The sequence below is a fragment of the Microtus oregoni genome, unplaced genomic scaffold (genome assembly GCF_018167655.1).
Source record: "Microtus oregoni isolate MIOR12 unplaced genomic scaffold, Mior012 000014F_ref0000157, whole genome shotgun sequence".
Lineage (NCBI taxonomy): Eukaryota > Metazoa > Chordata > Mammalia > Rodentia > Cricetidae > Microtus > Microtus oregoni.
This window is the reverse complement of record NW_024543073.1, coordinates 17,432,466-17,447,835: the sequence shown is the minus strand read 5'-3', so window position 1 is coordinate 17,447,835 and position 15,370 is coordinate 17,432,466. Positions and strand designations below refer to the sequence as shown.

Below are 15,370 nucleotides of genomic sequence, written 5' to 3'. Positions count from 1 at the left end.
CCGCACCTCTGCTCCTCCACCTTCCTCTGTCATTTCCAACCAAGCAAACAGGGCTGAGGAGCTTTCAAAACGCTGAAAAGCCAGTTCATGGCAGAGCAGGGCTCTGAGCTGTCGGCTTGCTGCCTGGCAACACGTATCATCAGGACGAGTCCGAGCACGTGGGCCACAAATTTCCCAGTGACAAAAGTTTGAGATTAGCATTTTCCAGGCACCGATCCTGATGTTATGCTTTTTCCATCACACTAACACCAGAGAGACTTCTAGATCAGCAGTGTGAACATGCAATAAACAGATTCTCTTGTCTGGGAGCGGTTAGGCTATGGAGAGCAATGGGTAAAGCAATAGACAGCCAACTGACTTCTGATTGCCCAGACAGGAGGTGCTACTGAAGAAAAATCACTTCTGAGCTACTTCTCATGAAGAAAAGTCAATTCTTAACTCTCAGAAATGGGGATTGGGTTTTGTTGAGGCCTGCAGAAGAAAGATTCTGAGAGCTGGGGCATGGCTATCGGTTAAGGATCCCTATATCAGCTTCCCGGGAGCACAATAAACTTGGCATTCTTGTATCAAGGATGACCTGTGTCCCCATCTGTCTGTGTATGTGTGCTTTTAAGTCTCCAGGTCCCTTTCCTGATTTTCGTACCAACCTGTAATGGCATGGACATTACATATGGTAATAAAATCAATGTTAAAAAATGAAAAAGGACCTGGATTTGAACAATGGTACCTGGGCTGTAATAGTTCTCAGCTTGCACTATGACCAACAAGCTCCAAGCAAGCAGGGCCTCTTATACACCAAGAACTGTGGGAACCAGTTACCCTGGCTCACAAATTTAATCTCAGCATTCAAGAGGTAGAAAGGCCAAGCGGCTTCATATACAGGGAGGTCTTGGTCTCAAAAGCACAGAACTATAAAGAGAATTGTGGCAGGGCACTAGGAGGTACAGAGGGCCTCAGGCACACAAGACGACCCTGAGTGGTTTCCTATGTGCCTCCCTAGGCTGTCTGCAGAGAATGTCACTATGATGACAGATGCGGAGAACCTAGGTGGTGGAAGAGAAAATGGGGTGTGAGGAAGGGTCAGGAAAGATGTGGGATGACATCACTCTCCATAGAACCTTCCTCAGCCCACCTCCTAAGGCTCTTTCATTCATCAGCTGAGTTGAATGAGGTTATGCAAGTTCCTAATTCTTGACTTAGTAGAACCTGTGACACATCAAATGCATTCTGGGGATCTAAGTCAGGATGCACAGAGAGCATTTTCTATGTGCTTGATGAAAGAACCCTTACTTTCCAGAACACCATCTAGGTCAGTGATTTGCTCTTCAGAAAATCCTGGGGCATAAAGTAGACACGGTGGTGTGTGCCTGCAATCTCGTAGCTTGGAAGGGGGAGACAGGAGGGTAATAAAATTAAAGTCATCCTTGGCTACATAACAAATTTAAGGCCAGCCTGGTCTACATGAGACCCTTTCTCAAGGAATTGGGGAAATAACACAAAAGAAAATTCCAGGGTAAAGAGACTGATAAGAATAAGACAAAGAGCTGGGCGGTGGTGGCGCACGCCTTTAATCCCAGCACTTGGGAGGCAGAGGCAGGCGGATCTCTGTGAGTTCCGAGGCCAGCCTGATCTACAAGAGCCTGATCTACAGGCTCAAAAGCTACAGAGAAACCTTGCCTCATAAAACCTAAATAAATAAATAAATTAAATAAATAATAAAAAAAATAAGACAGAGAAGGCAAGAGAGAGAATGGAGCGTATTTCTCTTCAAATGACTAAATGACTTTAGGGTCTATGGTGGTTTGAATGGGAGTGGCTCCCATAGGCGCAAGTATTGAGTGCTTAGTTGCCAGAGAATGAAACTCTTTGAAAGGATTAGAAGGACTAGGAGATGTGTCCTTGCTGGAAGAGGGGTGTCACTGGGGGAGGGAGAGGGGTTTTGAGGTGCCAAAGCCTATGCTGGACCCAATCTCTCTCTCTCCCTCCCCTCACTCTCTGCCTGCAGATCACCATGTAGCTCTCAGCCACTGCTCCAGCACCCATGGGTGCTGCCATGCTCCACACCATCATGAACTACACCTCTGGAATTGTAAGCAGGCCCCCAATTAAATACTTTCTTTTATAAAGGAGTTGCCTTGGTCATGGTGTCTCTTCACAGCAAAAGGATGGGGACTAGACAGGGCCATTTAATTTGTTCAGAATAACTTCTCATTATTCTTCAAGTACAATTGCAATCATGACATTATAAAACCGTAACTGGTTCACAAGAATAATAATAAAATCATTTATCACACTAACAAAGACAGCAAAGTTAATTTCCAGGCTAAAGTTATTACAGTTCTTTACTCTTATGACAGCCGCAGACACCAGTTCCTCCACCCAGACTCATTACCATAGCAGGGAGAGAGGGGCACAATCTATCTAATCTCTAATGCACCTCAAAGAGATGGTCAGTTTAGCATTGAGGAGAATGAGACACTTTCATCTTCAGGAAGTGTGTCTTCCAGGTGAGTCTTGTGTGGGCACCTAAGTGTCTTCACTTTAGTGGAATGCTGCCCTTACTGGAGGGTACAAACAGCTTCTAACTTCCTTCAACGCTTTCTAGAAGGTCTGTAAAATGTGCCTGTTAGTTATGTGGACCTAGGGGACTAGAGTTTCTTGCCAAATTCTCTTGGTTTGGTGCCTGCTGTCCTATTCACCTGATTGTCCCATAGACCCATCAAACTCAACCTAAAACTAAATACATTACATGTCATAGTTCTGCCTCCTAGTCCACCCCAAAACGTGGCCCAAGCACAGAATGTCCTTCCTCCCAACACTCATCTCCCTCCCCACAACATTCTTCTAGCCAACCTCACTTAAGGTGACATTCATCTAGCCAACCTCACCCAAGGAGACATTCATGTAGCCAACCTCACCTAAGATGACATTCATGTAGCCAACCTCACCTAAGATGACATTCATGTAGCCAACCTCACCTAAGATGACATTTATCTAGCCAACCTCACATAAGATGACATTCATCCAGCCCCATCTTGCCCAAGACAATATTCATCTATTCTCATCTCAATCCTGGCCCTACCTTGCCTTCTTCATGGCTTTCTAAAGCCCTCTGGCTAGTCCCCTGCCTCCCATTTGAACTTTCAACTGGAATCTCCATTATTCTAGGATGACCTTTCCAAACAGCTGTGTAAAATGACTTCTCAGGGAGTAGCTCCAGCCCCTTGAGTCTTCCTGAAGCCCTGACAACCTGGTTGCTCTCAAGCCTGTGTTCTTGGTGTTTCTACCACCACACTTTGGTGTGCAGATGGGAAAATGGCCTTCATTCTTCCCATTCATCTCCACTATCTGGAATTCCCTTCCCTCACTAAGATCCTAACTCAGGGACATATCTTCCGTGGCACCTGCCTTGATCATGCCACTGTCGCAGGCTGCAACGTGCTTGAAAGTGACTTACAGGGCACTTCCCAAACTCTGCATGGAGAGGTTGCTTTCCTGTCCAGCCACAACTGCAAGTCATCCACCCACCTGCAGCACAGCTCAAGAACCTCAAAATCTAGCACTGACTTAGACTTCATTTTATTCTGAATTAGTTTAACGGTGGAAAATAAGGGAAGATAGAGGCGTGAGATAATCTTTATAAAAAAATCAGAGGTTGACTTTTAAAAGGTCTGGAGGTGATCTAAAGATGTCCTGAGCAGTCAGAACTGGCAAGTCAGAAACTTACAACCAAGTATGTCTATCAGCCCAGTAAGAAGTCTGCCTGGCTACAAAACAGCAGTAGAGGTGGGCTTGGAGCTTACCAACACTTCTGGCACAAGATCAGGAAGAAGTCTCTCACATAATCTTCAAAAAAAAAAAAAAACATAACACTACCTAGGCTACCGCCTTGGGCAGGCAGAGCATCCAGGAGCAGCACTCCCAGAGGAGAGCCATGGGAGTTCCTCTTACCCAGGCCCAGGAGGCCCACTGCTCCTTCAACCCAGCAGCAGGTGCTGTGTGTGGAGGCCACACAGACCCCAGCAAGTCTTCATAAGTACTCGTTCTCAAGGCTTCTTTTCAGTCAACAAAGAAGCAAAGAACCTAGGGTTACACTATCTGTCAAATACTGGAAATCCAGCTGTTCTGTGCTGCTAATTAAAAACAGGATCAAGTACTAACCAGCTGTTACCACTCACAGCAAAGAAACAAGGGTCTGGCCGCATCTGTCCCTGACTCCTGCATCTGGAACCGTGATTCTCGGTGCCATCAGACTGGCATTCCTTTATATTCTCTGATATTTCATGAAGCCCTAGCACTATCCCAAAAGTAAATTGATAATTCTGTTCCACAGATATATGAATAACCTTATATGTACACATAATTTCAAAATAAAGAAAACACTGTCATATCCTAGCTAAAATAGGAATATAATACTCTAGCTAAAATATGCAGCAAAAGAAACTAATAATAAGACTATTTGTATTTCAGCATTAACAATATTCTCCTGTGTTGTAGCAGCCACCACCAAAGAGCAGCAGCTATGGCCCTGGGTTATCCCATGGCTGTGGGTCTCAACAAGAGTCACAAGGTGACAAAGAATGTCAGCAAGCCCAGGAAGAGTCGGCACCACGAGGGTCCTCACCAATGACACCAAGTTCGTATGGGACATGATCCAGGAGGTGTGCGACTTCATGCCCATGAGCAGCATGCCATAGAGCTGTTCAGGGTGTCCAAACACAAGCGCACGCACGAGTTCATCATGAAGAGTGTGGGCACGCAAATGCACACCAACAGGAAGCAGCGGGAGGAGCTGAGCAACGTGCTGGTGGCCATGAGGAAGGCCAGGGTCAAGAAGGATTGATGCCCCTGCCCTACCTCCCTTCCCAACGAACATTTATACTGAAAACAGACAACAACGAACAAAACACAATGTTTTCCTATCAATGTCTGGTTTTAGAGGGAAATTAAGATTTTTGTTTCACATGAGAAACACAATAATATGCAAAAAGGCAAGTAAAACTTACTATCGGAATTATTTGTATAGGGAAAAAGGAAAATATGTGAACTATAGTAAGGCTTTTTTAAAAAAAAATATGATCTCCCCCAGAAAAAACTGCCACATTGAATAGAATGAGGAGCAATGGTATTCCTGATGGCAAACCAAGTACTCTGAAAAAGGGTGGCTGAGTGATATCTTATGCCTTGATATAGCATAATAATTATATATATCTTAGAGTGGGAACCCCACCCCTAGCAGAACTGCATTCAAACTTGATATCTGCTCTATAGGACCAACTTCTGGGTTTTTAGGACTGTTCTGTACCCTGACAAACACCTCTGGTACCTCATCTCTAGATGATAGCAGTACTGTCCACTCCTCGTGCCAACAAACAAACTTACTTTCATGCTTCTGGGAGCATCCCCATAAAGATCCACCAGTCCAGTTGAGTTTTATAAAGCTTGAATGAGCAAAGAATGAACAAAGCTAACTTTGGAGAAAACCAGGGCATGGGGAAACACACACACACAAGGCTGAGATGGAGCTCTGAAGAGCTGGACCACAAGGACCTGGCCCAGGGCTAGCAAATGTGTGAACGCTTGCTGAATAATAAGAAGCAAACATAATGGCGCACCATGCACAGACCCAGGGGTACGTTGTATCCCATAACCCCAGAGCTTATCTCTACACCTCTTATTTCCCAGTATGCTTTACTGTGTACTCAAACAGACTGATTAGCGATCCCTGCATTTTCTGGGTTCCCAGCATGGGGCAGGGGTAGGCATACCTTCTTCAGTTTCTACAGCTCCAGAAGGCATGGTTGGTCGTCTCTCTTCTGTCTTTGCTTCTTGCTCAAGAGCCTACAAGATAAAGCAGGGGAAATTGCTGAAAACCATTTGGGCCCCAGATGTGCAAATGAGAGGTAAAAAAATCACCATCACAGATCTCAGAGTTGGGAAATCTGGCAAGGAAAGTGTGTGTGTGTGTGTGTGTGTGTGTGTGTGTGTGTGTGTGTTAGGAGTGATGGTAAACCCTGGTAGAGTATTCAAGGAGGACAAGAGAAGTCAGATGAAACCCAGAGGCACTTTTTTTACATTTCATAACCACAAGTTTCTCAGGAATACCGTGTATGAACCACAGCAAGGGACCTTGAGACAAAAAGAAAGAAGTGAGTGTTGGCACACCTACCCAACTGGAGTCTCCTAGACCCACATCATACACACACAGGCGATGTGAGAGACCTGGTAAGGAGGTAGGACCACAGTCAGAGTGTATCCAGAGTGACCACAGGTCAGAAAGTATGCAGGCTGGTACAGATTGTCCCTGGCTGGATCCAAGTTGCTGCGCGAGCTCAAAGCCAAGGCAAAAAGCTGCCCTCTTGGGACCAAAATGATCTCCTTAGCCCATGAAGATAGGAGGAAACACAGAATCATATGTTCATGAGCTGACCACTTACGCAGCCCAAGATGATATCAGTATAGGGTTCTACAATAAATCTTTAGCCTCCTTGGGTGGACAATCACACAACTAACATAGCTGGTTAGCCCTCCCACAAAATTAGGCTGGCAGATCGAGTGTCCCATTCACTGTCTATTCTAGAACATCCAAAGGTCAGAATATGTACCCATTGTAGCAAGCTACAAAGGGGCAGTGGGTGCTAAGTGTCTAGATATACACTGTAGGCTACCTCTGCCAGTGTCCCCTATAAGAAGTGCTTTCCTCTCTTCTGGGCCCCAGAAGATTAGGAAAGGACTAGACCACATCTACAATGGATGTATGCTACCAAGGCAGTATGATTTAGTTTTCATTGTCAACTTGATACAGTCTAGAGTCACCTGGGAAGAGGGCATCTCAGTTGAAGAATTCTCTTGATCAGATTGGCCTATGGCCATGTCTACTAGAGACTATCTTGTTTGATGATCGATGTCTACAGCCCACTGTAGACAGTGCCAACCTAGGCAGGTAGACCTGGGCTATTAAGGAAGCTAGCAAAATCAGATTAGGAGGCCCATCAGTTAAGAGCATTTGCTGCTCTTCCAGATGACCTGGGTTCAATTCCCAGCAGTTGCTTGGTAGCTTACAATCACCCAAAATTCAAGTTCCAAGGAATCTAATCACCTCTTTTGACCCCCTACAGGTATCAGGCAGGCCAAACATTCATACACATAAAACAAAACAAATAATCTAAAAAAAAAAAAAAAAAAAAAAGAAAGCTAGAAAGTGGAGCATGAGCCAGTGAACCAGTCAGTAAGCATCACTGTTGATCAAATAAACCCCTTCCTCCCCGACAGTGATTTTGGCAGTGGTGTTTATCATAGCCTCAGAAAACAAACTGGAGCAGGGTGGTACCTAGCATGAGGAGTGGAGCTCGGAAGAGGGGTCACCATACAAGCCCAAGGCCCAAGATAACAATCTGCCCTCTGTTTACCCTGGGACAACCTTGATCTTTGAGAAAAGCACATCAGACATTAGTTTTTTATTACAAAACTAAACGTGAAATAAAACACTTAACCTTCTTCTTGTAAATGAGAGGTATAAAAACTTAGTTTTTATTCTTAAAACCATTTCTGAATACACTTTAATAACTTAGAGTACCTAGTTGACTTATCTGCTAGAGTTCAGTGCTAGAACCGCATTTACCAGCACACTGACTAATACAAACGGCCTTCGTTAGGAAGAGACTGTTTAAAAAGCATGAGAAGGTACAGGCAAGTTCTTGTTTATCACAGGCTGTCTATCTGACAGGCTGTCAGTTCAATCCAGCAAAATAAAACAAACCAACAAAATATATACATAGACATATTTAGATTGCTATACATGCATGTGTAGCAAGAGACTATTTTTTTTTTACTTCTTTAAATCCTTCACTAAATTTTATTGATTTATTTATTTTGTGTATGTGTGCATTTATGTGTGTGGCATTCATGTGCTGGTGTGTGAGTGTGTATGAGTGTGTGTATGTGATAGTGTGTGTGTGTGTGTGTGTGTGTGTGTGTGTGTGTGTAACAGAGGACACCTCACAGGGGTTGATTCTTTCCTTCCACTGTGTATGTCCCCAGGGTGGAATTCAGACCATCAGGTCTGGCTCCAAGTGCTTGTTACCTGCTGAACCACTTTGCCAGCCCAAATTTCTTACCATTTATCACTGCAGTTTGGATATTCAGCAACAGTTTGGCTTTTAGTACTGTGGTAGTTTAATGAGAATGGCTCCCATAGGCTCATATGTTTGAATGTTTGGTCCTTAGTTAGTAGTACTGTTTTGGAAAAGATTAGGAGGTGTGGTCTTGTTGGCGTGTCACCCCCAGTGACACACCTATGCCTCGCCCAGTCTGTCTCTGTCCTCTGTGTCTGGATCTCTCTCTCTCTCTCTCTCTCTCTCTCTCTCTCTCTCTCTCTCTATTGTTCTCAAGCCATGAGTCCCCTCATGATGGTCATGGACTCACCCTCTGAAACTGTAAACAAGTCCCCAATCAAAAGCTTTCTTTTGTAAGCTGCCTTGGTCATGGTGTCTCTTCACTGCAACAGAACAGTGACTAAGACAAGCATTTATTACAAACTGGCATTATCTTGACATCAACTACAAGGCAGAGTAAAAACATTAACAGCTCTGACCAAGTGTGGCTTCTAAAGGTGATGAGAGGCATAGTTCTGGTACAAGAGAAGGCAAGCTGAGGATTTGAAAAGGTTTCATGATTACGTTCTACAGAGCTGTATGTAACAGAGACAAGCTCAGACTAGTTCGAATGAGCATGTCTCCTTGAGGGGACAGAGTGTGAGGTTCCATGTACCAGACTGTGATCATACAAAAGCAGATTTTAGTACATATCAGATTCAATAAACTTGAATTCTTTTTATTTTCCTCCCTTCTCTCTCTTTTTTTTTCTTATGTTTTGAAACAGGATCTCCGTATGTAGCCCATGCTGGCCTAAAATTTGTAATCTTCCTGTCTTAGCCCCCAGAGCACTCAAATATATATATATATATATATATATATATATATATATATATATATATATTCTGAGAAACATGTGTGTGTCACTACTCCTGGGTTAGCATGAATATACTGTATACATATAGCATATGCATCCACATTACTACTTATTATCCATAACTGTCAAAGTGTAGTATAAACACCCCAAATGAGAATTGCCTTTGGGGGCTAGAGTGATAGCTTAGTGGTTAAGAGCACTTTGCTATTACAGATGACTACTGATCAGTTCCCAGCAACCACATGGCAACTCACAACCACCCTTAAGTCTAATTCCAGGGAATCCAACACCCTCCTCTGGTTCTATGAGCACCAGACACACGCATTGTACACACACATACATGCAGGCAAAACATGCATACACATAAAGTAAAAGTAAATTAATAACTGATAAAAATAGTCTGCCTTTTGCTTATACATACAATAACATCTAACCACGTAAGATACTGCATGACCAGTTTTAACTTCAGGAACGTGTGGCACCGTCTGTCATGGCAGTTGAAGTGGATGACTGGATGGCAGGAGGAACATTGGCCTTCCTCCCACCTTCCCAGTCCCCTTGTTCACTTCCCAAGCAACAGGATGACAGGAGCAAACCACCACGCCTACTTCTTAATTGGTTCTCTTACGTTTTCATGAAATGAAGCCTCAGAAACTCTCTTACCATTGTTATTGCAGAGCCTGCTGCAATAAAATGATCATGACATCTCATTTTATTCATCCCATAGCTTTGCTGAAGTCAGTTTCTCAAATGTGTGCAATTTCAGCAAACCCAGCTGAAGGAGTCTGCAATGATGCAAATGCCCAAAGCGTTTGCTGCACATGGAACATGTTCTATTCTTCCTGTTAGTCACCATGTGCTGTGGGACAATGGTCTGTATCCTGTCAATTATATTTTAAATAAATGCTGATTGGCCAGTCACCAGGCAGGAAGTATAGGTAGGACAATCAGACAAGAAGTAGAGGTGGGTCAATGAGAACAGAAGAATTCTGGGAAGAAGGAAGTCTTATTCAGCAGTCTTGACCCAGCCACAGAAGAAGCAAGATGTGACTGCCTCGCAGAAAAAGGTACTGAGCCATGTGGCTAACACAGATAAGAATAATGGGCTAATGTAAGTTATAAGAGTTAATAAGAAGCCTGAGCTAATGGGCCAATTAGTTTATAACTAATGTAGAACTCTGTGTGATTTCTTTGAGACTTAACAACTGTGGAACCGGGCAGGACAGAAACCCCCACAACAACCATGTGTCATGCAGCTGCTCTCTGAACAGCTCTCCCGGGACCATGCATGTTGCCAGGCTCCATCCCTGTGGGGCTTCTGGGGCCAGACTCCTCTTGGGAATATTGTGCAATGTAGCCCAGCATCTGCCTGGCAGGGACTCGTCACCTTTCGGTACCTCCACGAGAAGCTACAGGATGACTGGAGGCTTTAATATCATTAAATGACAAATGCTTGAAGCTCGGCCCTCACTTGTGTATACTAAATAGAACCGTACATGCCAGAAAATGACACACAAATTTCTAAATCCCAATGGGAGAGAGACCCTGAAGAACATGCTTCATTTGAATTATTCAAATTAAAATTCTATGTGGGATATGCTGATAACATTTATTTGTTATTTAAAACACTTTAATTGCCTTTGTAGTTAATTATATAACATCAACATAGAAGCCAAACTATGATAGATGGCAGTGTCTATTTCTCTGAGCTGATGTTTTAATCTGGTTGAAAGCCTGTACAGCCAAAGAAAACTGCCTTACAAGTAGAAGTGCTTGACACGTGGGGTCACAGGATCTAGACAGAGACCCCCAGGGCCGCTGAGCACTGTCTACCAGACCGAATCAGGTCATAGTCAAAGCAAGTTTGCTTAATAAAAATGAAAAGTACAAATATTCTATATATTTGTCCAGAAAGTACAAACTACTAAGAATGATGAAATGTTTTGATCCTGAGATGTGCACGCCATAGGAGCCCTCAAATCTGGTGTCACAGACATGGCAGGAAAGAGCAAATCTCTTTATAAAAGGACTATGTTCTCACCTGTCCTGTTCATATACAAACAGAACAGAGGTAAAGATCTAAGTCATAAGAAATTCCATCAGAACACGCTATGAACTGTAAGGTAAGAATCAGAATACTGTCAAAAAGTAGAGAAAATGAACGGTATTAGAATATTAAAATTCATTTGTGGAAGCCTGGTACCCAGGCACAAGTTTGCAGTTCACGTACAAAGATGGAAGGATCCTAAACTCAAGGATAGCCTGGGCTACACAGCAAGACCCTGTCTCAGAAAACAAAACCCACAACAAAAGAAAGGCAAGCGAAACAAGAATGGACAGACTGCTGCTTCTGCACTGCCTAAAGCTGCGCTGGTCTCCATTCCGCTGATCAGCGCAGGCTCTAGCTTCGTGACCTCAAGTTTTCATCAGGAAAAAGCCCTGTTTGCGACCAAGCACCGTTCCAAAACAGTGCGTAGATTCCACACGCACTAAAGGAGCATGCACCATGGAGTACGGGAACCACGGTACAAACCTTGACAAGAAAGGTCCTGTCCCAAAAATACTTCCGGAAGAGCTTGATATCTGCCTCCAGCAAATGCTCGGCTGTGTGGTTAACAGTCAGAGTCAAGGTTTCCGATGAGTGAGCAAATTGTAGAGACGCATCTTCGTGGAGGCGCAGTCGGGAGAAGCCTGGGGACCGGCTACCCTGAAAACTGAACCACCACAAGTCAAAACCCAACAGCTTCACAGAAGCCACCCCCCATCCTGCCCTGATACTACAACTCCGAATGGAAAATGATCCTTCAAAGTCACTTACACACTCAATTACACAAGCGTGTGTAAACAGATCCGGGACAAGCCATCTTTATTTTTCCACTTAGTGGTGGTTTTTAAAAGGCTGTATCTATTCATAAATAACAAAGCAGTCCTGACTTTAAAGCATAGAAATGTACCTCACTATTCCACTCACCTTTTAATTGGAAAAGATGTCTCTCCCTTTAATGCAGCTCATGTAGAACAAATTAGCAGGCAACCAATCGCTTGTTAGGCGATTATAATGGAAAACACATAGGATCTCCAGGGAGTACGGAGAGCTTTGGATGTGACAAACAACTGAAAGATTCCTAACCCACTGGTACCACTGTGCTAAATCGCTTCCTCGTGCAAATCAGAACACGCACAGATTTGATTAGGTCATAGTCTTGAACACACTCGCTAATAATGAAACGACAGCCCCAAACTAAGTTCTCGAATATAAGCTTATGTTCTCATCTGTCTCGGCTGGCGAAGAACTGTGTTAGCTATCCACCTTCTTGGTGGCTGGAATTACAGCAGCAAATAAGTACAGCTTGCAATATCATGCACTGGTAACAGTAAAGAGGCTCCAGGAGAAAAATATGCAGGTCTATCATGTGGTCACATCCAACAGACAGTTTCCCAGATCCCTCGCTTTACAGAACCAACTCTGCCCCTTTCTGCCTCTGGCATGATCTCATTTTGCTAATGAATGTTTGCTTTACAGAAATACAGCTGAGAGCCTGTAACTTACTTACAATGGCTTGATTTCTACTTTGTCAATGCTACAATGCTGTGGAAGACACATGAATTCATTAGAAATGTTACTTTCCGGGTTTGAATTTTGATTTTACCCAGGCTGGAGGAGGTACACACATAGTGGCAAAAAGCCTCATCCCACAGTCAGTCATACAACCATGAGGCTACAAATGTGGACCATGTTGCCCAGTGATGTATAGGAGGCTGGGTTTAGCAAATGCATTGGAAATGGGAAATTTTCAACCTAAAACAGATTCAAAGGACATACCTCCATTTAAAATGGAGGTGCCTTTGAGCTGACTTATTTCCATCAGATGGAGTGACAGAAAGGGATCTGTAAAGACCAATTTTACTGGAAGATACAGTCTTCACACAAATTCCAGAATCTTCTAGAAAACGAGCCACTGAGGTGAAAGGTCCATGGGACTGAGTAGCAGCTCTAATTTGAAACACAGATACTCCATCATGCGATCATATGATCACATAATCTTATGACATAATTGAGTCTACTTTTAATTCCGCCTATGAATTGATCTATTAAACATGTAAATTTTTAAAACATACAGTATCTTCTGGTGCTGGAAACAAGAAGGAGGGGCAAAGCACCAGCAGATAAGTCTACCTCCAGGGGGGAACACTGCACCAGCAGCCGTAACTCAGTTAAGGGACACGTTCTTGCCCTGTTCTTTGTAGCCAAGAAAACAGGGTTGTGTTCATAAGCAAAGGAAAGGACAATTCCCTCTGGAGAGGCTTGTCCCTTGGTTAATGACAATTTGATCAAATAAAGCAGGGGAGGAGAAAGAGAAAGTTCTGGTTTCTACCTAATGCCCACGTAAGCATCAAATTACCATTAATTAATCACATCGAATTAATTACATTGAGCTATATGAGCCAAACAAAAAAAACCATCCCACTAAGATACACCATGTAATAATACTCTAGCAATAGTTAAATTTTTTATTGTAATTTTCAATGTACTATTCTAGTTATAATTTGTATTTTACCATATTATATCAAGGCAATCACTATATCTGGCTCCTTCTTTCATAACTGAGGACAATTCATCTGAACCAAAGAAGCACATAATCCACTGGTCAGTCACTGGGAATGTTGAGAACACTGCCGACAGAGACAGCTTCATAGGTAACAGATTATCTCCCTTACACGAACTCACTAAACCCTAGTGACTACACATATAGCTTACCTGCCATTCTTACAATGGAAATTATGACACTGGCATTGAATTAGAAATAGTCCAATAAGTAAAGGAGAAATATTCTCATCTCTCAAATGGTTTAGAAGATAGCCAAAAAAGTAAAAGGTCATCCTGTGACTATTACTAAAATTAATCATAATCATACAAGAACATAATTCAGAAGCCTCTGTTGAGGAAATGATGTTGAAGCTAAAGCCTGAAGGACAGTGTAGGCCACCGTTTGGACAACTCTTTCTTCATCATTCTCCCTGTCTCTCCTCCACAAAATACTCCCAATCAAGGTATCACATATGCACCAGCTAAGCATATACTGGTACTAAGCGTATATTTGTACAAGAAGACTAGCTGTATAAAACACAAGCCAACATCAGCAGATGGTTTAGTTGTCCCCGTTTTCTCATAACGCTCGGCAGGCTTTAAGGGCATGGTCAAGAGAGACACTATCGAGCAACTGAACTTACTTTGTGATGTCTTCCACCAGCATGGAGTGTCCACCATGCAAAGCCAGGTCTAATGGTGTGGTACCCTCTTCATTGGGTAGCTCCAAGGCCTTGACGCCCCCCGGGAGACACAAGAGGAAGTGGAAAAGCTTAGGCAGGCCCCATCTCACGGCTAGGTGCAGGAGAGACTCTCTGTGGAGAGACACTGAAGAGAAGGAAAAACATGTTGTCAGTGCCTCCATTCATTAAAGAGCTGGTCAACTGGGTATAACAGAAACATCAGGGCTGGAAGGAATCAAAAGTATCTCATCTTGACCTCATGCTCTACAAATGATGAGAGACCCTGGGGTTTTCTGGAGGTCAGGGAGCCAGAGGGCACTGGAGCTATGGCACCCGTGACTGGTACAGGCTCTTTCCATCCACTGTGCTACATCCTGTTGCCACTCAGGATGCAGGAACATCACGGGAGGAGACAAGTTCTCAGGAAAGATCATCCTTCGGAAATACGCTCACCAATTTCTAAGGTATCCAACTAAGAAGATCCTGCCACACAGACAAGACAGACTATCAAGACCAAAGGCACACAGAAACCTCCGTTCCTACCATTTGTCCTCAGAGCTAGTCCTCCCTTATGAGAGGCTGTGGCAGAAAGCAGTTTCTTAAGTCTAGAGCACTCGTGACCACGGTCTGTCCCCAGACTCACAGTAATTGTGTGTGCCCAGCACACATCTCCACATTGCCAAAGGCCCCCTGGTGCTATGCCTTTGCAGATGGCCCTGCACAGGGTCCTCGGCAGCCTCCTGCTAGTTTCCACTGGGATGTTTACTGCCGCATGTTGTGATCATTTGCTGACTTCCACTGTATAAGCTGACAGGCCCGCAAAGGTTTTCTTCTTAACAGTAGCTGGTAATGCATAAGGCCATTAAGTACTTGCAGAGTTGAAAAGTAATTAACTATCTATGTCTCAATTGTGTATGCATATTTACTTCATATGTAATACAGAGAGAGTTTGTACACTTGTCTCCCTACAGTTAACAGCCCAGTACCTAGGACATAGGCGATTCATGACAAGCACTATACTGGAAATAGGTAAAATATAAAAAACATTTTCTTATATTAAAAAGCTAGACCCAAACTGATTGTGGCGGCACCTGCCTGGAATCCCAGAGCTCAGGGCTGTGAGGCAGGA

The 15,370-nt window shown here is 43.6% G+C and overlaps 1 protein-coding gene and 1 pseudogene across 4 annotated transcripts in view; one reads left to right on the top strand and one right to left on the bottom strand.

Annotated features, from left to right (window-relative positions):
* Window positions 1–15,370, bottom strand: part of Arhgef28 (Rho guanine nucleotide exchange factor 28) — a 291,354-nt gene that overhangs the window by 139,948 nt on the left and 136,036 nt on the right. For all 4 annotated transcript variants that reach the window (XM_041663279.1, XM_041663280.1, XM_041663282.1 and 1 more), the window contains 3 exons: window positions 14,203–14,386; window positions 11,504–11,684; window positions 5,769–5,841 (listed from right to left, as the gene is read on the bottom strand). In XM_041663279.1, the coding sequence (XP_041519213.1) occupies window positions 5,769–5,841; window positions 11,504–11,684; window positions 14,203–14,386 (438 nt within the window). The remainder of the gene's footprint in view (window positions 1–5,768; window positions 5,842–11,503; window positions 11,685–14,202; window positions 14,387–15,370) is intronic.
* On the top strand, window positions 4,523–4,843 carry LOC121455665 (annotated as a pseudogene).